Source organism: Rhamphochromis longiceps, linkage group LG3 (genome assembly GCF_057381845.1).
Source record: "Rhamphochromis longiceps isolate RC_006_pf linkage group LG3, R_longiceps_female_GT1.1, whole genome shotgun sequence".
Classification (NCBI taxonomy): domain Eukaryota; kingdom Metazoa; phylum Chordata; class Actinopteri; order Cichliformes; family Cichlidae; genus Rhamphochromis; species Rhamphochromis longiceps.
The window spans coordinates 34,540,303-34,561,031 of NC_140559.1; the positions used below are offsets into that span (position 1 = coordinate 34,540,303).

At 42.4% G+C, this 20,729-nt stretch overlaps 1 protein-coding gene across 5 annotated transcripts in view; it reads right to left on the minus strand.

Annotated features, from left to right (window-relative positions):
• Window positions 1-828: 828 nt before the first annotated feature.
• The window catches only part of col4a6 (collagen, type IV, alpha 6), a 155,035-nt gene continuing 135,134 nt past the window's right edge, over window positions 829-20,729 (minus strand). For 4 of the 5 annotated variants that reach the window (XM_085395369.1, XM_085395387.1, XM_085395360.1 and 1 more), the window contains 23 exons: window positions 19,763-19,834; window positions 19,133-19,240; window positions 17,514-17,732; window positions 17,203-17,361; window positions 14,180-14,350; window positions 13,279-13,422; window positions 12,619-12,741; window positions 11,839-12,020; window positions 11,696-11,759; window positions 10,994-11,068; window positions 10,419-10,526; window positions 10,201-10,311; window positions 9,998-10,069; window positions 9,500-9,619; window positions 9,293-9,409; window positions 8,935-9,096; window positions 8,714-8,812; window positions 8,445-8,597; window positions 4,355-4,471; window positions 4,082-4,273; window positions 3,810-3,981; window positions 3,602-3,716; window positions 829-3,456 (listed from right to left, as the gene is read on the minus strand). In XM_085395369.1, coding sequence (XP_085251495.1) covers window positions 3,196-3,456; window positions 3,602-3,716; window positions 3,810-3,981; window positions 4,082-4,273; window positions 4,355-4,471; window positions 8,445-8,597; window positions 8,714-8,812; window positions 8,935-9,096; window positions 9,293-9,409; window positions 9,500-9,619; window positions 9,998-10,069; window positions 10,201-10,311; window positions 10,419-10,526; window positions 10,994-11,068; window positions 11,696-11,759; window positions 11,839-12,020; window positions 12,619-12,741; window positions 13,279-13,422; window positions 14,180-14,350; window positions 17,203-17,361; window positions 17,514-17,732; window positions 19,133-19,240; window positions 19,763-19,834 — 3,116 coding nt within the window. In that variant the 3' untranslated portion in view covers window positions 829-3,195. The remainder of the gene's footprint in view (window positions 3,457-3,601; window positions 3,717-3,809; window positions 3,982-4,081; window positions 4,274-4,354; window positions 4,472-8,444; window positions 8,598-8,713; window positions 8,813-8,934; window positions 9,097-9,292; window positions 9,410-9,499; window positions 9,620-9,997; window positions 10,070-10,200; window positions 10,312-10,418; window positions 10,527-10,993; window positions 11,069-11,695; window positions 11,760-11,838; window positions 12,021-12,618; window positions 12,742-13,278; window positions 13,423-14,179; window positions 14,351-17,202; window positions 17,362-17,513; window positions 17,733-19,132; window positions 19,241-19,762; window positions 19,835-20,729) is intronic. The other variant, XM_085395393.1, reaches the window with a different exon arrangement.

The window sequence follows — 20,729 nt, forward strand, 5'->3', positions numbered from 1 at the left end:
TCTATCTATCTATCTATCTATCTATCTATCTATCTATCTATCTGTGTTTTATTATTCCAATTTTAAATAGAAACATATAAAAATTATTAATGTGAATAAAAACTAAGAGGCAGAAACAGAATTTGTGATCTATCTCTTCTGCAATTTTCATTTCTGATATTGTTTTGGCCTTTTCCTTTTTGTAATAGTTGTTCTTAATTATTTTTATTTAATCACTTTCGCGCATCTTACATCATCATGGTCACATGGCATGGTAACTTTGGCCTTTTAATAAATTCTTTGAACTGTTTTCTTTCCAGGGTGTAGTGATTGATTAAAGCACACATCTGTAATGACTAAAAAAAAGGTATTCAGATGCACAAGTTTAATTTTAATTTGGATTTTCTCTAATCCACACATGGTCAAAAGTAGATTCCTCCACTAAGCTTTGGGTTAATGTCCTTTGCTAAGATGCTTTTGGTAAACAACATAAACAACCGCATACTTCCAGCTGGATTGGCCACTGTTCTTGGCAGCATGGCAGAGTTAATTAAAGGTTGTTGGTTTTCTGAGATGGACCATGGAGCCATTGGAAAGGCCTATCCCTTCTGTAAATGTCAGCCTGCTTTATCTATTCTAAAAACAGTTTTGATGTGTGTTTGGAGTCGTTGTCCTATCAGAACACCCAAATGTGCTCATGTTTCAACCGTCTGGCTGTATCTTCTATTTCTCTATTACATCCACTTTGTGAAATGAACCAGTACCACTGGCAGCAACATTTGGTTTTACAGATTTTATATTTAAATTCACTTCACTTCCTCATGTTGAGCTAAAAACAAAAAACATGCATTTGTTAAGTAGTTTTGAGACTTTATTTCAAAGTGTGTGAGCACAGAAACACACGTTACAGGAACAGACATGTTACGTTGCCACTTTTGATTTGTTATGGATCCTCTTTGAGGAAAACTGCATTTCTTTTCTGTCACTCAGGGATCTTAAAGCATGTTTCTCCATTTGGCTCTGAACGAGCGGTGAAGTCCAAACTGGCAATAAAGTGTGCTGTTAGCATCCTAAATCATCAGCGGTGAATATAGCTCCCATATAAAAACACAGGCATGTTTTCCTTTCCATAAAATTTAATGTACACATCATTACCTTCCCATTCCCTCACTTCTCAGTAAATAAAACCAGGGGCTAGTGTCACGACTCAATAATTACAAATCTAGATTACAAAAAAAACAATACAGACACAAATGTACTATGTGGCACAGCGTTAAAGTCAGGGCTACCAGCAGAGAGAGACGTGCTAGAGGTCGTAGTGGTTACAAGTCATGCTGTAGCTTCCACTGTCCAAGCACAGATGAACCTGTTTGACTCAGAGGAAAACCAAATTTAATGCAAAAACAGATACAATTTCAAATTTTTTGTGTGTTTTTGTATTTGTTTTTGCAAAATCTATATTTAAAGGCACAGAATTGTCCTTTTGCCACCTTCTTACCTGTCCGAGGACACAAAAACAAAAGAAAGGAACCGAGTAACAACATCATAGACCTTTGCGCTAACATGATTTGCTGAAAAATACAGTAAGCACTATGTACAGCAATAATTCATCTATCAGAGAGCGTGTGTTTTGTGTCTTTTTGAAAAATGCAAGCGAATGGCAGCCTTAAAAAGTGTGATATAATCAAAAGAAATACTTGTTTGGTCGCAGCATAGAGAAAACCTGTGAGAGTGGAGGTGGAGATATGTATGCCCCTTTGATGTTCTGAACCATCTGTGTCCACATCAGTGCAATAACAACAGCTCTCTATTGTCATTTCAGCTGTTGCACAGAAAAATCTGACTTGACCTTTAAAGTCATACTAACGGTAACGTAGCAGCAACCTGAGAGTCCCACTGTGAAATGTACACAGGCTTACGTGAAGCTTACGCTGGGACTTTGACATGTTTAGGAATACTTTAGATTGTTTCTAAGTTCCTTCTGTTCCCCAAAACAGATGATGCTTCTCACCTTCTATATGAAAACCAGCACTTAAAGAAATGAAACTTGCTTTGTTTATGTTTTTTTGTTGGAGTCCAATAAAAAAAATACTTCTAGTCTTTTTTTGTTTATGCAAAAAATAATTTGCTAATGAGTTATAGTTTTCCACAGATTTTTTTAATCTTTACATGAAGCTAAAACTCCTTTAATTCACACGTCCGATTGTAAGGCACCAAAAAATAATCCAAATATCACAAAAACTTAAAAACAAAGGATAGCTTCAACGCCATTTTTACCTCAAGCAAGTCACATGTCTTGGCAAGTTGATTTTCAAACCAATAATGAAGTGGCCGACATCAAATATACTGCAGGTATTGATGCAACACATGAAAAAATCCCCAGTGTGTTTACAGTGGGCACCTTCGTGATGCTAAACTGCCGTAGAATAAAAAGTTTATGAAGAAAACAGGTTTCATCTTCCCAAAGATGGGATTTCAGTGAAGCTTTATATCTGCTTTGCTCAGATCAGCCCAATAAGATAATGCAAACTCGCTTTAAAACCTTAAAATCAACCAGCAATCTGTAATTTTACTCTCATCTCACATTAAGCTCTTATGTACCCACTTCGAACGTGATCAGCCCATTGAAAAGCATTTGTAGGCTTGTCTGTCCCATAGATATGACAGTCAGACGTCAGAGTTGGTGTAGAGACTTTCTGCCTGCTGTCAGTATCTATGGGAGCGACAAGAACCAATAACGACCAACTTCCTGAGCTGATAACCTTTAAATTGGGTGCTTAACGTGTGTGCGGGGCAGTTGTTTGCTAAATGGGGGTGGGGGCACTCTCCGAGGTAGCCGAGAATGATTCTCGCTGACATCTGTCACAAGAAAGCTGACACGTAATAAACACATACATAAAGAATAGCACCATTATCAGTGATAATCTCGAGAAGATCGCTCACACTGGGACTCTTCTCTTTCCTCCTCCTACCTCCAGCTTCTTCTTCTTTTTTTAAAAGCCGTTCATTCCTACAGGGGATTAAAAAACTCTCAAAATGGGGCCGATGTTGCTCGACTCGATTCTGAAACCATCACAGCACAGGAGAAAGGTCCATTCAGTCAGTCACGTGTTCTTTTTTAAATCCATCTCATCCTCCATCATAAATTCTTGAAATGTTAGTGAATCCCCTCCTGATGTTTCCCCGCCTCACTCCTCCATCTTTCACCTTTGCCTACTACAAGATCTTGCTGCACACTTGGCAGCGGCTGACTCTGGAGCGCTCCTGGCCTCCCTTCAGCGTCTCCTTGGCTGGCGAGAAGGTAAACTCATTTTCTGGATCCACGGTTGTCAGCCAGAAGCTGTATTTATTGGCAAAGTAGTGGCAGGTGCCCCTGGCGCCGTTGCACTCGATGAACGGAGTCGCCCGGAAGTCCTCCAGACAGGAACCAGGAGACACCAAGGACTGACCGCCGCCCTCTGCACCAGCTGCTGTGTGCTGTGTCAGAAATGAAAGGACATTTTTTTTAAATATGACATCTCTGAAGACAATTTGGCAGTATGCAGAACCATGGGGAGAAATAACCTCTTCATCTAATTGCTGGTCTAAATCTGTTTGGTAGAAGCTGCCATTAACTACGTACCATTAGGAAGGAGTATCCTATCCAGAGACTCCTCCAGCCGATAGGACAGTTGGGGATTGTCATATCCTGACTGTGGACCGCCACTGCCTGAGATGGAGCCTCACATACTGAACACCTGTGTTATTCATATAATCAGATGAAAGCTTCATTAATTGTATGCACATGTATATGACAGGCAGCTTGACTAAAGTAACACAGTGTACAATACCTGCTGATGTAAGGTCTTATCTCCTCCTTTTCCACGGGCATCATGGGTATGGATGCGGTCGTGGAGAGCCAGTAGGATTTATCATTGCGGCTAGCGTAGTAGCAAATCTCGCTGGGCGAGCAGTAGAGGAAGGGGATCGTGTTGAACCTGGGGAGACACGACCCCGGCTGACCTGAAGAGACAAAGGGAGGTTTTAAACCTTTAATTGTGCCACACAAAGACTGCTATAACTAGTATTTATGGTTCATAAGAGCCTGACAGTGTTTTCATACCGAGGTCTTGGTTGTGTGCCTTCTCCTGTCCCTCTACATACAGCAGACTGTAGCCCTCCCACAGTTTGGCCATGCCTTGAGGACACATGGGAACCTGGGGGCTCTGGCTGTGCTTAACCAGAGTGTAGCCGATGCTGTGGCTGCGGCCGACGCTGCCGGGAATGCCGCGAGGGCCAATTGTACCAGGAAACCCTGAAGAAGACGGGGGAATGAATAAGAACATGCTAGAAGTGATAAGCTATTAAAAAGTCGAAGATAAACAAAAATCCTGACCTTGTGCTCCTGGGGATCCAGGGAAACCAGGAGGTCCGGGATCCCCAAGAGGTCCTTGAAAACCAGGAACTCCAGTCCTGCCCAGTCTACCCGATGGACCAGGGTTCCCCACAGTACCTGCAGCAGGAGAATATTTTACACTGCTTATCATTCATTTTTCATCTTCTCACTTTATTATTGTTTTTTCTCTCTCTGTACATTAAAACATGCCAGATTAGCTGCATATTATTTATATTGATGTTGGGGGAAAGTAGATTTTAAAACTCTATGTTAAAAACATTTGCCTTCTTTCACTTTGTTTGCATTTGAATGGAAGCAAACTAGCTTACCCTAAGCTGAACAAACAGCTCCTGTTTCCTGCAGGATATGAAGGATAACGCTCCTCCAATGCTATCTTATTGTGATGGAGGGATTTCAAATCACAAATCAAATCACTTTTTATTGTCACATCACATGTGCAGGCACACTGGCATAGCACATGCGAGTGAAATTCTTGTGTGCGAGCCCCACAAGCAACAGAGATGTGCAAACACAACAACACAAACGAGCAAAATACAAGAATGGCCAACCTGAAACTAATAAATATATGTACAATATATAATAGTGTATGCATTTCTGGATGTGTATACTAAATATTTTCCTACGTGTGTGTGTGTGTGTGTGTGTGTATACACATTTTTACAAATTAAATAGTAAAAAAATAAAATAAAATAATAATAATAATAATAATAATAAAATATATAAAATATACAGAGTTGAATATGTGCAAAACAAGTGGCATTTATATACAGTGTGGAGTGCATAATGTTGAAGTTCCAGTAGTGAAGCTGAGGTGTCTATGACGTGTTCAGCAGTCTGATGGCCTGATGGAAAAAGCTGTCTCTCAGTCTGCTGGTACAGGACCGGATGCTGCAGAACCTCCTTCCTGATGGAAGTAGTCTGAACAGTTTATGGCTGGGGTGACTGGAGTCCTTGATGATCCTCCCCGCTTTCCTCAGGCAGCGCTTCCTGTAGATGTCTTGGAGGGAGGGAAGCTCACCTCCAATTATCCGTTCAGAGCACCGCACTACTCGCTGGAGAGCTTTGTGGTTGTAGGCGGTGCTGTTGCCATACCAGGTGGTGATGCATCCAGTGAGGATGCTCTCAATGGCACAGCGATAGAAGGTCCTGAGGATGCGGGGGCTCATGCCGAATCTTTTCAGTCTCCTGAGAAAGAAGAGGCGCTGCTGCGCCTTCTTCACTGTTTTGTTTGTGTGTACTGACCACGTAAGATCCTCAGCCAGGTGTACGCCAAGGAACCGGAAGCTGCTCACTCTCTCCACAGCAGCGCCGTTGATGGTGATGGGGGTGTGTACTTCTCTGCACCTCCGGAAGTCCACTATCAACTCCTTTGTCTTTGCGACGTTGAGGGTGAGATGGTTGTCTTGACACCAGTGGGTCAGGGCGCTGACCTCCTCCCTGTAAGCCGTCTCATCACCGTTGGTGATAAGACCCACCACTGTAGTGTCGTCCGCAAACTTCACAATGATGTTGGAGCTGTTAGTGGCTGTGCAGTCGTAGGTGTAGAGTGAGTACAGGAGAGGGCTCAGTACACACCCCTGTGGAGCACCAGTGTTCAGTGTGATGGGGGATGAGGTGATGCTGCCCAGTCTGACCACCTGGCGTCTGTCAGACAGGAAGCTAAGGATCCAGCTGCAGAGGGAGCTGCTCAGTCCTAGATCCTGCAGTTTCCTGTCCAGCTTCGAGGGAACGATGGTATTGAATGCTGAGCTGTAATCTACAAACAGCATTCTCACATACGTGTCTCTCTTCTCCAGGTGTGACAGGGCAGTGTGTAGTGTCAGGGCTATGGCATCATCAGTGGACCTGTTGTGGCGGTATGCAAACTGTAGAGGGTCCAGTGAGTCGGGTAGTGCAGAGCAGATGAAGTCCCTGACCAGCTTCTCGAAGCATTTGCTTACGATGGGGGTCAGGGCTACAGGTCGCCAGTCGTTCAATGAGGAGATGGTGGAGGATTTGGGTACAGGGACGATGGTGGCCATTTTGAAGCAGGCTGGGACTACAGACAGAGAGAGGGAAAGGTTGAAGATGTGCATGAACACTCCAGCCAGCTGAGCCGCGCATGACCTGAGGACGCGGCCGGGAATCCCGTCCGGACCAGTAGCTTTGCGTGCGTTCACCTTCCTGAAGCACTTCCGCACATCCTCCTCAGACACAGTGTGCGCACTGACGTCATCCGCGGTGCGCACACTGTCCGGTCTCATGGTGTTCGCTGTGTGTCGTAGAAGCTATGTTGTTGGTGGCAATTAACCTCTGGTATGTTCTCCCAAAGCAACTTATTCTGGGTGAAAAGGGTAAACTAAGTTTGAATCACGCAAACCATTTGGATCATTGTTCCTTGGCTGGGCTGGAGCTAAAAAGGCCCCATACTTGAGCCAAGCCTAGAGGAGAACATTGTCAGCAAGTGAATGGTGGTCAGGGTTTAGCCCATGAGGCCACCCTTCCTGTGGACACATTACTTGCAGGAGGAGTCTGATGCAGAGTGGATTAGGCAGTGGTTGAAAGTCTGTGGTTGGTGGTCTGATCCCGAGTTGCTAAAACTGACTTTGGGTACATGAAATGTCACTAGCCTGAGCTAGTGCTTAAGGCCAAGAGATACCGGCTTGACATAGTGGAACTTGCCTCAATGCACAGGTTGGGTTCATAAACAGTTTCATGCAGAGTTGTTGTACTTTGCTCCACTCTGCAGCTGCCCTTGGTGAGAGCTGTTGAGTATACTTGCAATCCCTTGGCTGGGTACATGCACATTGGGAGTTTTCTCTAAAGGACGACAGGGTCGGGGACCTGACTGTCGTTTGTGCTTATGTGTCAAATAATAGTTCAGAGTACACAGCCTTCTTGGGTTCCCTGAGTGGGGTGTGGAAAAATACCCCACTTTGTGACTTCATTGTCCTTCTGGGGGACAATGACAGTGTGACCTTGGGTATAGTGTGACTGGGAGAAACAGTTTGTCTGAACCCGAAAGGTGTTCTGTCATTGGACATCTGCTCTAACGACAGCTTACCCTTACTGAGCGCCATCTTCGAATATATGGGAGTCCATTAGTGGACCTGGCACTGGGACTTCCTGGGCCGAAGGTCAATGATCAACTTTGTAATTGCATAATCAGATATGTCAGATATGCCGCTGTATGTTCTGGAGACTCGGGTGAAGAGAGGAGTAGAGCTGTCGTTAGAACGAGCTGGACCAGGTGGCAGGTTGGAATTTTAGACAGGACAGGCACACACAAACAGACAGCGAGGGTGTGCTGGAAACATTCGGCAGAGCCCCGGGTCCCCTTCAAATCCCACCTGGGGCAGTTTATGGCAAAAGGAGACATGGAGAGATGAGAATTAACACCTCAAAGTTCAAGGCCATGGTCCTCAGTTGGAAAAGCGTAGAGTGCCTCTTTGGGGTAGGGGACAAGTAACTTCCCTCTTATATCTCTGGGTCTTGTTCACAAGTGAGGGGAGAGAGCAGCAGGTGGCTGACAGATGGATTCAGGCTGCATCTGCAGTGATGTGAATGCTGCATTGGTCCATCATGATAAAGAGAGAGCTGATTTACTGGTCAATCTACATTCCTACTCTTACTCATGAATAAGGCCTGGTCAAGAGCTCTGGGTAGTGACTGAAAGAATCAGATCGCAGATACGAGAGGTGGAAATGAGCTTTCTCTCAAGAGTTGTTGGGTTCAGCTTTAGAGACAGGATGAGGAGCTCAGCCACTTGGAAGACACTTGGAGAAGTCCCTTATTACTCCTTGACATTGAAAGAAGCCAGTTGAGGTAGTTCAGGCATCTGACTAAGGTCCGTCCCAGGTGCTTCGTAGGTGAGGTGTTCTCAGTGAGGGCCCTGAGGCAGATTGAGGACATGCTGGAGAGATTACGTATGTTGGCTGGCTTGGGAAAACCTTGATGGACTCACCCAAAAGAGCTGGAAGAAATGACTGAGGAGAAGGAAGTCTGGATGTCTCTGTTATAATGGTGCCCCCGTAACTCTGTTCAGGTTAAGTGGATGCAGATACACACTTTGTTTGTGCCTTCAACTCACCTTTACGCCCAGGAAAACCAGACTGACCAGGCTCTCCAGGGTTACCAGGGCTTCCTCTTTCACCAGGGAAACCTGGATCACCTTGTGGATATGGCCCATTTGGCAGTGAAGCTGGAAATATGACTCCAGGCAAACCTTTTGGACCTGGAAACCCTGGAAGGGAAAGGGTGGAGAAAAAGAGGGATGGAGGAAAGATAAAGGGTAGAAGAAAATTAAGAAGAAATTGTGGGGAAAAGAGTGGGGGAAACTAAAGACTTATGCTGTCCTACCTCTAATTCCTGCCATTCCTTTGCTTCCAGGAAAACCAGAGTCACCTCTAAAACCCTGGACACCAGGAATTCCAGCAAAACCACCATCACCCTTTTGTCCTGAATGGCAAATACATAATGTTTCAGTTTATCTTTTTTTAAATTGAAAACATATAGGAGCAAACATAGAAAAGAAGAAGCAGCATTTTTAGTTCATGCCATGTATTTTAGCCATACTCCACCTTTTAAACCAGGTCTGCCAGGGAATGCAGGACCTCCAGGTAATCCTGGTTCACCCTTTGTACCAGGGTTCCCTGGGAAGCCTGGCAGACCAGGGTCACCTCTGTCTCCCTGAGCTGTGCCTGGACCAGGTGGGCCGGGAAGACCTGGAGGACCTTGGACACCTGTAAGAAAGAAAAAAGGAGAGGAAGAGAGAAATTCAATTCAAGGAAGGTTGAATAAATTAACGTTAAAGGGAAAAGAAAGAAAAACTAAGCATAGAAAAGTATAGGAGAATATAAAGGGAAAAAATAAAAAAATGTGAAAAAAGAAGAGAATGGAAAACAAAATCATCCAAGTTGATTAAGGAAATGTATTTACCATACTGTCCATCCAGTCCAGGGAGACCTGCATCTCCTGTAGGTCCAGGAAAGCTTTCTATTGATCTGGGTCCAGGAGGTCCAGGGATACCCGGGCTCCCTTTCAATCCAAAAGGACCTGATATACAGAAAGTAAAAAAATCTATTGCTATATATATTATTGCACATTGAATCTGCACATTTTTGATTTCATTGAAGTCTATTTCACCTGGTTCTCCTCTTTGTCCTTTTTGGCCGGGATACCCTGGAACACCGGGTTGGGAAACACCTCTTTCTCCCTTCAACCCTGGACTACCAGAAAGGCCAGGGCTACCTCCCAGAATTGCACCTAGATTAAAAAACATAAAGTTGTTAAATCTTTCATCTTTGCAAGCCTAAAACAATCAGACGTATGTTGACCCTGATGAAGAGGGCGAAAAGGTTGAGCTTTGCCAAAGCAGTATGCCTCACAGCTTTGAATAATGAACTTTTCTGCAGACACACAAAGGGCCAAAATGCAAAACTGCTCATCTTTCCTCAGTTATCGAGCCATAACTACTTGATACATTCATCTATTCTTACTGGATCATGCTAAGATTAGCTTTAGCTTTGGATTATCTGGCTTATTGTACATCTCATTTTGGTTTACTGAGTACTGAATGAGTAGTGAGCTGTGAAATAAAGCAAGAAATATAGAATCAGCTGGTGCGTGAAATGTGATTCTTGCCTGGGTTTCCAGGCAGGCCTTTAGGTCCTGCTAGGCCATTAAGGCCATCCAAACCAGGTGGTCCGGGAAAACCTAAAATAACAAAAATAAAACAAACAAACAAAACATTAAAAACACTGGAAAGACCATTTTTTTAACCTCATTTGGAAAAATCATTGTAAGATTAGTGTATGAATGTAGTGGATTTTCTTTTTTCCTTTCACCTTTAAACCCACGATTTCCAAGGAATCCAGGCCGACCAGGAAGCCCATCAGGCCCCCTTCCTATTCCTGGCAATCCAGGCTGACCTTTTGGTCCAGGGAAACCAGGAGAGCCTGCAGAGAAGAAAAACGACATCTCAACACTTTCTGTAAATACAAATCTCTACGACGTCATGAAGGAATTACTGCAACAGGACTTTGTTTTCTTAGGAGTTACTCACCCATTATTCCATACCGTCCCTGTTCACCAGGAATCCCCTTCTGTCCGAGGAAACCTGGATTTCCTGAAAATCCATTATCGCCAGGTTCACCAACTTTCCCTTGGTCGCCTGTCGACATATTTAAAATGTTATAAAACTTCTGAAGAAATCAGAGATTGGAGACCAACTCTGATCTCCCAAAAAGCTTGTCCCACAGTACTTTTTTTTTTTTTTTTTGTCCCACAGTACTAAGAATTTCTTCACCTGCACTAAATATATTTATTTTACTAAAAATAAAACATAAAGGAAATGTAAATTCTGATCCATGTCAACAAGTTTGTAAAATATGACAACAACAACACTACAAGTGATGTGATGCTGGATGCTTTTCTTTATTTACAGAGATGTGAAAAGGGAAAGACCATCTCTGAATCGAGGAGGGGGCCTAAGGGTCCATCTTTCACCATCTTACAATTCTGTGATTGCAGCCGTTCCCCAACTCTCTGTGAATGGTACTCATGGCCATTGATCAGTGGTTGCTGATCAATGGCCATGACAAATAAAGTTTCACCGTAACCGAGTAAGGTGAGTCTTACCTGGGATCCCTGAATCTCCTTGTCGGCCTTTAAGTCCTGGTGCTCCAGGATAACCAAAAGTTTCTCCAGGTAGTCCTAAGAGAAAAAAGCATTTAAGTCAATGGATGTTTGATTTGATTATGAACAGATGTAAAGAAGATGTTTATCACTGATGGTAGACTTCATATGTACTAGTGCTGTGCGATATGAACAAAATCTCATATCCTGATATAACACATTTATCGTCCCGACAACGATATAAATCACAAAAATGTAACATTTTCTGTAAATTCTGTGAATCTCGGGCCACTTGCGTGAAGCTGGGTGTCGTGTACCTTATTTGAGGTATTTTCATTAATGCATACTCCAAAATTTGACGTTTGAGAATACTGTATATTATCATCGCGTCAGTTTATTTTGAAAAGTTGGAACAGGATCTTCGGCTTTATTGTGACACTTTTATGTGGAAAATAAACAAGCGGATGGCGGAGCCACATGCTGCAAACAACAATGCATGAAAACAGTCGCTTGCCCATGCATAGTGCGTTTTTTTTAAATAGAAGAGAACGTGAGAACTATTAGAAATTAATATAGCCACTACAATATTGCCGTAAACAGTTTATTTTGGGACACAACAAAACAAATGATAGTGTAATACAGATGTTCTCATATCATCATCCGATGCATATCGTTATATCCAACAGCACTAATATGTACTCTTACCTTTGGCACCAGGCCGACCAACTTCTCCAGGCCTTCCAGATAAACCTGGAAAGCCATTATTGCCCTAAAAACAAACAAACAAACATCCGAATTTTAATCTCTGCCTGGCAAAATTTGCTACATGTATATGCATCTTTTCTTACTTTTGGTCCCACAGTGCCGGGGAATCCCATAATTCCAGATTCTCCTTTTTGTCCAGAGAAGCCTGGAAGTCCTGTTTCCCCAGAAAGGCCAGGTTCTCCCGGCAGCCCTTTACTCAGATCAGGGAAACCAGGAGCTCCAGGTCGTCCTGGACGACCTGGAGCTCCTGGCTGACCCTTGTCACCTGTTAACCCAGAGAAAGATCAGAGTTTGTAACACAAGGTGATGGATGTTCACAGCAGCAAAAAGCAGTTAAATTCTTCATTAGAGAGCCTACATTTTGCAGAAGTGCGAACAGCTGCAGTTCCTCTAGTGGGAACTTGGGGCTGGCTCTGAAGGTCAGTATCTGGAGACTCCCGTATCAAAATGCTAAACTTTACAGCATGTTTTCAGCATGTAACAAAATGCTGTTTTAGGGGTTTACTGATAATTTCCCCCTTCTTTAAGAGCACAGTACAGATATTTTGTTTGTTTGTTAAGCTGAGAGGTATCCCAACACAGGCAACCGTAGATGCTCTCTGTCTGCGAGGCAGTATTTCCACTAATCTGAGTCACTGCCCCGGCCCTCTTTATTGTGTTGGTCCTCTCAGCTTCATCCACCAATTCAGTGTTGAAGTCCTCATCTATGAAAAAACTTTCTTATTTTACAAAATATGTAACAAATATGAATCTCTTCTCTAAACGATTTAAAATTCACCAGAAGATCCTAATAAAGTGTGCAGTTAATTTATGCCCTTCAGATTATCCGGTGACGTTCTGAAAGAAACAAAGCACCATGTTACCTCTGGGTCCGGTAAAGCCAGAAAGGCCGGTTATTCCAGGGTCTCCGATGTCTCCTTTCTCTACAAGCTCAGCTGAAAAAGGTCTACCAGGAAATCCGGGTGGACCAGGTAATCCTCTGTCACCTGCCAAAGTAAAAACAGAGGAATGTTGGTGCAAAGCCAAAGTTCATGCAACTTGATTGATAAATTCTTGGCCCTGAAAGATAACCAAAATGTTGATGACGTGGTTCCAAAACAGGGGTCCCCATCATGAGAGACGGTTGTTGTGGTGGTTCAACCAAACACAGTCTTTGAAAAACTTCTCATGGTGCCCAAAATTTAGGATGAGCATCTAATGGTGTGAGCCCTGCAGAAACCTACCAACCAATGGGAATGCCTTAGGACAAATGGAATTCAAATGTACAAAACTAAATATCTGGGATGCCATTAAAAGTCTAACTTGTTCATGTGAGATTGTTTGCAGCAAGTGCCCTTTAGATGCTGTTGTGACAGAGCCAAGTATTAGGCGGGAACAAAACAAACAGTGGGGGAATTGTAGCCATGCTTAGCCATGTCACACAGTTTGCCTCATGATAACCTCAAGGAGTAGCATTAGCATTGCTAATTCATTCTTTTATTGGCCCAGGATCAGTACACTTATTCCTGTGGGGGATATTTTACCTTTAGTTCCAAAGAATCCAGGCGACCCAGGGCGTCCATTTGCTCCAGGCACTCCAGGCTGTCCTTTCACTCCGGGAAATCCTGAACTGCCAGGAGGTCCTGCAAATCCAGGGAAGCCCATCATTCCTTGGATGCCTCTGTCACCTGTGGAAATTAGCGTAGTTAGTCACTATTATGATATCTGTAACAAAGCAGAATGGCAGTGACAATGTCAGTAATACTGGACAGGTAACTGAAACATATGAAGCAGAGAAAAAAAGTGAAACGTTTGCCCGTCATTGGTTGGCTCTATGCGCTAATAAGAATTAAAATGAACTGAGAGGTCGTGCTTCCCTTAGGCAGCATCATTCAAGGGTACAGCACACATTTTCTTTGTTATTCAGATGGCACTCAGGTTTATCTATCCTCAAAGCCTGACGACACAAACCTGCAAAAGTGTGCGTTAAACGGCAGGAATGTCTTACAGACATACAGACTTGATGACCTCTAACTTCTGATGAAACTGAGGTCATTGAACTTGGCCCTAAAAATCATGCAAACATATTGTCTAACCTAATTATCTGGGCTTCTACTAACACTGTGAGATATCTTGGAATTGTTTGACCAGAATTTGTAATTCATTGTTATCAGGCTGTCTTAAAAACTCCGTGAACAATCTTAAAAAAGTAATCTTGTTCACCACCACACCATGATCAGTACATTGCAGCACTGACCGTATTACTGATGTTCGTACAATGGTGATATGAATTCCCCAACCATGCCTTTATAATGTGGGAGTCAACCAGTAGGATCACTCTGTCCATCATCATAGTCAGTAAAGTCATGATCAACATCTAACACGACACCACTAAAAATGACAAATGTGGCCTTGGAAAAAAACAAAAAAACTACTTCTGCAGACCCTTTCTTCCTGGCGTTCCTGGAATTCCATCTATAGTCCCTGGTCCTGGTAAACCGGGGCGTCCCCTTGTTCCTGGTAACCCAGTAGCACCAGGTCGTCCGGGAGTTCCTTTCATCCCAGCAGGCCCTGGGAAACCTGGTTCTCCTCTTTCTCCTTTCCGACCAGGGAAACCTGCCAATAATGGAAGGAGAGACAGTGAGAAAAACAAAACACTGACAACAATCTGACATTCATACAGACACATGGAAAAAGGGCTGCTGGCTAATTATCTGGAAAAGCATGCAGTCTTCGGGTGCTTACCAGATTTTAAAATTACACAAATACAACCTCAAATGAACAACAACACATTTCATAATGTAGTCCAAAAGTCAATAGTAGTTAGCATCACCTTTAGCAACAATAACTTGATAATGTTCTGCATGATTTTATCAGTCACATCATTTTCTAATAATCTTGGCTCAGTATTCTTGACAGCGTTACTTCAGTTCATGAAGGTTTACAGAAATTAATTTATGCACAGCTGAACAGAGCATTTAAGTCATTGGTTCTGTTTCCATGTCTCCCCTGTGTCGATGCTCCATCACGCATGCTAACTTCTGTCTCCATGTTTATTCATCTGTTTCCCAGTCGTGTCTCTCGCTGCCTTGGTTCCCTGTGTTCAGTTAGTCCATGCTTTAGTGTGTGTGTCTCATGTTTCCTGTTTTATTTTGATAGTCTGTTGTCCTGTCAGTTTTGCTTCCTCCCTGTCTGTTATGTCTGATTAGTTCCAGCTGTGTTTCCCTCTGTTTCCCATCATCTCGTTATCCTCCGTGTAATTAGTCTGCTGCCTTTTTTTTCGTTACTTAGTAACGCAGTAACACATTGAGCGTACGGTAAAGTAACAGTAATCTAATTACTTTTTTGTAGTAGTAATCCCTGACTTTTCTCTCTACTTGAAAAAGTAATTGGATTACATCACTTTTAACGCATTACTGCCCATCTCTGCTAATGACCTTTAACATTTAACATGACAACTGAGCCCTGTAGAGTCTGAGACGTACCTCTTGCACATTTTCACTGAGCATTGCAGGACTGATTGAAGGCGAATTTGCTGGTAGGACCGCTCCTACACTTTTTACGCAATGCTTCTTCTTTTTGCTTTTGTTTTTGTTTATTAAATACACAATGCAACATGTTTTGTAGTTCATCTGAGGCTGTGTTTGCCTAATTTTAAGACCTGCTAAGGACCAGACTATCTTTATTATGTTCTTATAGGTACAACCTTAGAATTTAAGAGGCTAATCTTTCTTTTTGACCATAACTGTATCATAATATAATAATATGTATTATTATCTTTTGTATGAGGAATACACTTACCTCCGAACAATCAGGTTTTAAGCTAGTTTTTCTATCTTTTAACACACATATTAAAGCAGCCTTGCAAACAGCAACAACAATGCCATCACACATTTCTTTACAATACTTCATTGCTGCGATTGGTCTGTAATTGCACCCAGATTGCAGATTTTGTTGCAGAGACATGAAAGCTCAGTGTGGCTAATTTTGATACTCACATTACAGGAGAACCAGCCGATTGGTAATCATACCGTTTCTGAGTGCAATTCCAGACTAGCAAGGTTAAGCCATCTAAAGCACACTAACTGCTACTGTTTACATTCTTAAAAAATGAACCCATTTTCAGCACATCTGTGCTGCAAAGTTGCAGCTTATCACTTTTTGATCAATGCAAGGATGCGCTGAAAATAAGAAGTCCCTTCAAGAGTGTAAAATAAAAAGCTTCTAGCTTTGAGTTAAACAGCGTTTGCCCCCAAATCTTCAATTTTCACACAAACCTGTTACAGTTAATTCATCAAACACATCTGGAACTGATTAGACAGAAACACTTAGTTCACAATGAGGTTAGTCGTTTCTGCAAGTAAGAACAGCAAACAGTGGTTTTCACATTTCCTGCGGAAATGCTTTGTTTACAGAACTGTTACAAAATATCCATCTGGTTCAGTCTTTCTGTGGGGTGTGATGATGTCATTTCCTCTAGCATCATAGTTTTATGTACTTTAAAATAGTTATTGATGCAAACACAGTCAAATGGCACGATTATGATGAAGCACCTCATCAAACATAGGCAAAAGTCATCGTCTCTTAGATAATGAGGTAACACTATATTTGGAGGAGGTAAGCTGCTCCACCCCCTCCCAAAAGACAAAAATAAATAAAGAACAAAAAAAAAATTACATAAATAAATTAATATGCCATTCAATTAATCAAAAATAATTTGAAAATAATAAATAATATAGGCGTTAATGTTTTACTTTGCCTCTGTATTCATTCACCTTCATATTAATTACTTTCCTTTACCATCTTTTTTTTTCCAGAGACGTGGTGTTACACCCCATACGAGACTCCACGACTGCACTGTGGAGATGGACATTTGTGTGCAGCGCAGATGAGAAATGAAGGCAGCAGTTCAAGTGTTTGTTCTAATACACCAACAGCAAGAGGATGGAGGAAATGCAAGCCAAGGGTGGCGCGGCTGGGAGGGAGGAGAGATGGACAATGGGACGAGGGAAAGAGTGTCTCACCTGGGCAGCCTATAACGAGTGACCCAACACCAACAAAAAAAGGATGGAGGGATGAGAGGATGGATGGAGATGATGATGGTGGTGGTGGTGTTGGGAAAAAAGATGAAAGTGACAAGGAGGAAGAACAGAGACATGGAAAAATACAACAATACAAAAACAAAGAGGGAGAAGACATTCTCGTGGGTGATGCAGTGTTTGATAAACAACACGATTCAAACGGGCAACTGTGATGATGGAGACTGTGAAAGAACGATGTGAACAAAAGAGGAATGAACCAGAGCTGGTGCAGGGATGAGAGGTGAAGGATTTCAGTAGAGATCACAACAAAGTCATATTTCACCTTCTTTTGCAATAATTCACACTAAGAATCTCTCAAAGGTACAAATTCGAGTGTAAAATGTGCAAAAAATATAACAAAACCCCCAAATCATTTCTTTCTCTCACCTGGTGGTCCTCTCAGACCCTTACTACCATCAGGGCCAGGTGGACCAGGAATGCGACCATCTGGGTCACCTGGAAGCCCAGGAAGGCCAGGATTACCAGGAAAACCGTTAACTCCGCGTTCTCCTTTCCGACCAGGAGCACCAGGACGTCCATCAAACCCTTCAAGAACAGACTTTGTTTACAAAGTGTTGCTTGCAGAAGCATTTAAATGCTAAGTCAGCTGGCATTTGTTATTTCAGGACACCCATCGAATACTATGTTTTTATTTGTTTTTATTAAAATAAGTAACTGACTTAAATCCTGCTACCCACCAGGCATTCCAGGTCCTCCAGGTGTTCCCGGCTGGCCCTTGTCTCCAGGAATTCCTGGTAAACCGTTCTGACCAGGAAATCCAGGTGTAGCTCCTAGCACCTCTCCAGGCTGGCCCTTGGCTCCAGGACGGCCTGGGAGACCGTCCTTACCCCTGGGCCCATCAAAACTCTGCCCTGGGATACCTGGAATACCAGGGTCCCCTCTGGGTCCAGTGAAACCTGCAGGGAATGACATCCCGAGCAACGCATTAAAATGCACAATAGTGAAGTTGGAAGCACCCTCTCTATCACTCTCTCTGTGACAGGAAGTTGTAACCAACCAAAGTTAAGGACAGGAAACCGCCAAAGATCAAGGTTAAAGATTAAATATCGATAGACTGAATGTGGGGGAAATTCAGAATTTTTGATTTCAGATGAAGTTCTGCGTGCACTCTGAATGTAAGCAGTTTATGTGAACAGATTTTTTGACAATTTGTCCCAGGTAATCAGTCTGCTATCACAAACAGATTGCATGTAATTACCACTTGATCCTATTTAATCACAAAGTGATAGCAGACTGACTGTCTTTTTGCCATTTTAACGCCATCTTGAAACACCAAGGTTGCTTTGAAGACATCACCTGCCCATGTGCATGGTTGTAGACGTGGCCCCTGCAACGCGAACATTTCAAGATCTCCATGTTTATTGACATGTTTTAAACATGTCATTTTGTTTACGGCACAGCCTCCAGTAACTGCCTAATCATAAATGCAGCACTAGAAGCAAAAGAAAAACCTGTCAGGGGCTGGGTCTGTGACCCGGTGTTTTGGGTTTATTTTGTATTTGTGATTTTATTATGTTAAGATTGAGATAATATTAAGTTCTGGTGTTATTATTTAGTTGGGGTTTAGTTGAGTTTTATTCTAGTTTTTGTTCCATCAGTGTCTCCTGATTTACGAGTCGTTTCCTGTCCTCTGTGTAGTCGGTCTCGTCCTCTGTGTTTTCACTTTCATTTATGCCAGTGCATTAGTCTCTCCCTTCTGATCCATGTTCTAATTGTCACCCTTGTGCTGTCGTGTCTATGCTCCATTATGTTTCCTGCTTGATTTTGTAAGTCTTGTTTCCATGTTCAGTGTGTTTAGTTTTGCTTCCCCTGTGGCGTCATGTTTATTTGTTTCAGCTGTGTTTCCCCAGCTGTTTCCACTTCCAGCATTACCCTTCTGTGTGTTTAAGTCGCCCATCTTCCTCTGTTGAGTGTCGGGCTGTTTGGTTGTCTTCATGTCAAAGTTTCCAACTGTCCGGGTTCATGTTCATGCTCATACTCATTTTCATGTTTTGATTATTTCACAGTTACATTTTTGCATGTTCGCATTCAGTTTCATGTCCTTGCCTCGTTCTTCTATTTCTTTTGTATCTTGTGTCTGCTTTTGGGTCCAATTCATAAACACACCAGCTATCCCTGCCATGTAATTGCATTATAAGAAGGCCTAAATCAGAGATTAGAGGATAATTAAATTAATTACACAATTCAATTCACATTACAATAAAAAAAACTTTGAGTTTCATTTGTAATTATTTGACTTTTGCATGTTATGTCTTATTGCAGTCTGGTACAGAGAAACCCCACCACGCAATTTTACCTTCAGGTCCACGCACGCCTCCGGTGCCGGGGTCTCCTCTTTCTCCTTTGGGGCCATCAAACCCTGGACGTCCAGAGGGCCCTTGCAGCCCTGGTTTACCTTTAAGACCTGGCAAAGAGGCACAATCATTCTGATGATTTGTTTCCCCAGTTTGTAAGCAATAGTCACAACAACATTACAAGCAGTAATACAGACAAAGTTGTTTCATAAAATTATTAATGAACATATTCATCTTATTTCTGTAAACACTGATTGAGAATCTTAATAGATCAACTACAAAACCTAGAGCCACAAAGTAAAATCATGCAATTTGCACCTGTATCTACAAATGAACAATGTGAAAGTGCATGCAAAGAGGACCTATTATGCTTTTCTCCATTTCCTGTTGTTCCATTGGTAGATTGGTGCATTAAACATGGGCAACGTTTGAAATGTTGAGGTCATCTTGTGTAAAATTAAACTACTACAATTTATTCTTGGATCCGTGATGTCATAGAGAGGGATAGGCAGCCAATCAGAGAACATATGGTGTAAAGGTGTGTGTGTGTGTGTTTGTGCCTAACTGTGATCATCATAGAGTTTAAGGCTTTAAGGCTGTAAAATCACCATAAGACATCTGTTAAATCGTACCTGGTTGTCCAAGGAAACCGGAATCGCCTGGGTCTCCTGCCTCACCCGTAAATACGCAAGCCAGAGTTTGTCCTGGTAGCAGTCATACACAGGTTAGCATTCAGACCTCAAGCACTTGAATACACATTTAGAGTGAACACTTGGACACATAATAGCACATCTACAAATGTATACCTATTTATATATATACACAGTTTTAGAGTTGTGTATTCTTTTCAACTAATCAAATCAGGGCAAAGAGTTGAAGTAGCGCAATGTAGCACAGGTCAAAATCACATGTTAAATACAAACAAAGACTTCAGTATAGTGAAACATCAACTTTAACACCATTGTAGACATATGTGATAATGTATTATTATAAATAACTGCAAGATAAACACAGTGACACAGTAAAATGTTGGATAATTATATTCAGTGAATGTTTTGTTGAGGTGCTGATTGTCTATCGCCTCCACTCACGCCAACAGAGACTTTTTGTGCAGGGAGTTAGAAGCAAATTCTTTATATTAAGAAGATAATGGGAATTAGAAATCCAGTGCAGGTTTTGTGTTTCATTTCATTAATTAATTAAAAGCATTTAGCAGAGGCTTGGCTTGAAAACATGCGCAAGATTTCAGCAGCTTTGATTGGAAGCCGAGCGCGTATAAACAGCCCTGAAGCTCGACAGTCAATCATTGACTGACTGGGCCTGAGTGGAAACCCTGAAGATGCAGGGAGCGAGAAGCTTCCATCGGCCTCGTCATGAACAAATGATTGACAGTTAGCCAGTAGTTTCCAGAGTGCACTATGTTTCCCATGATTAAAGGAGGCTGGGGCTTTTTCTGAAAAGACTTCCCTTATGAAACATTTATAAGCTGTAATAAGACCTCAAACAATAGTCTGGGCTCCCAGACTGTGAAAAATATCTTTGACACAATGCTTTTTGACAGAGCTGCAGAAACACTGGAGTTTCTTAGGTGTTTACCAA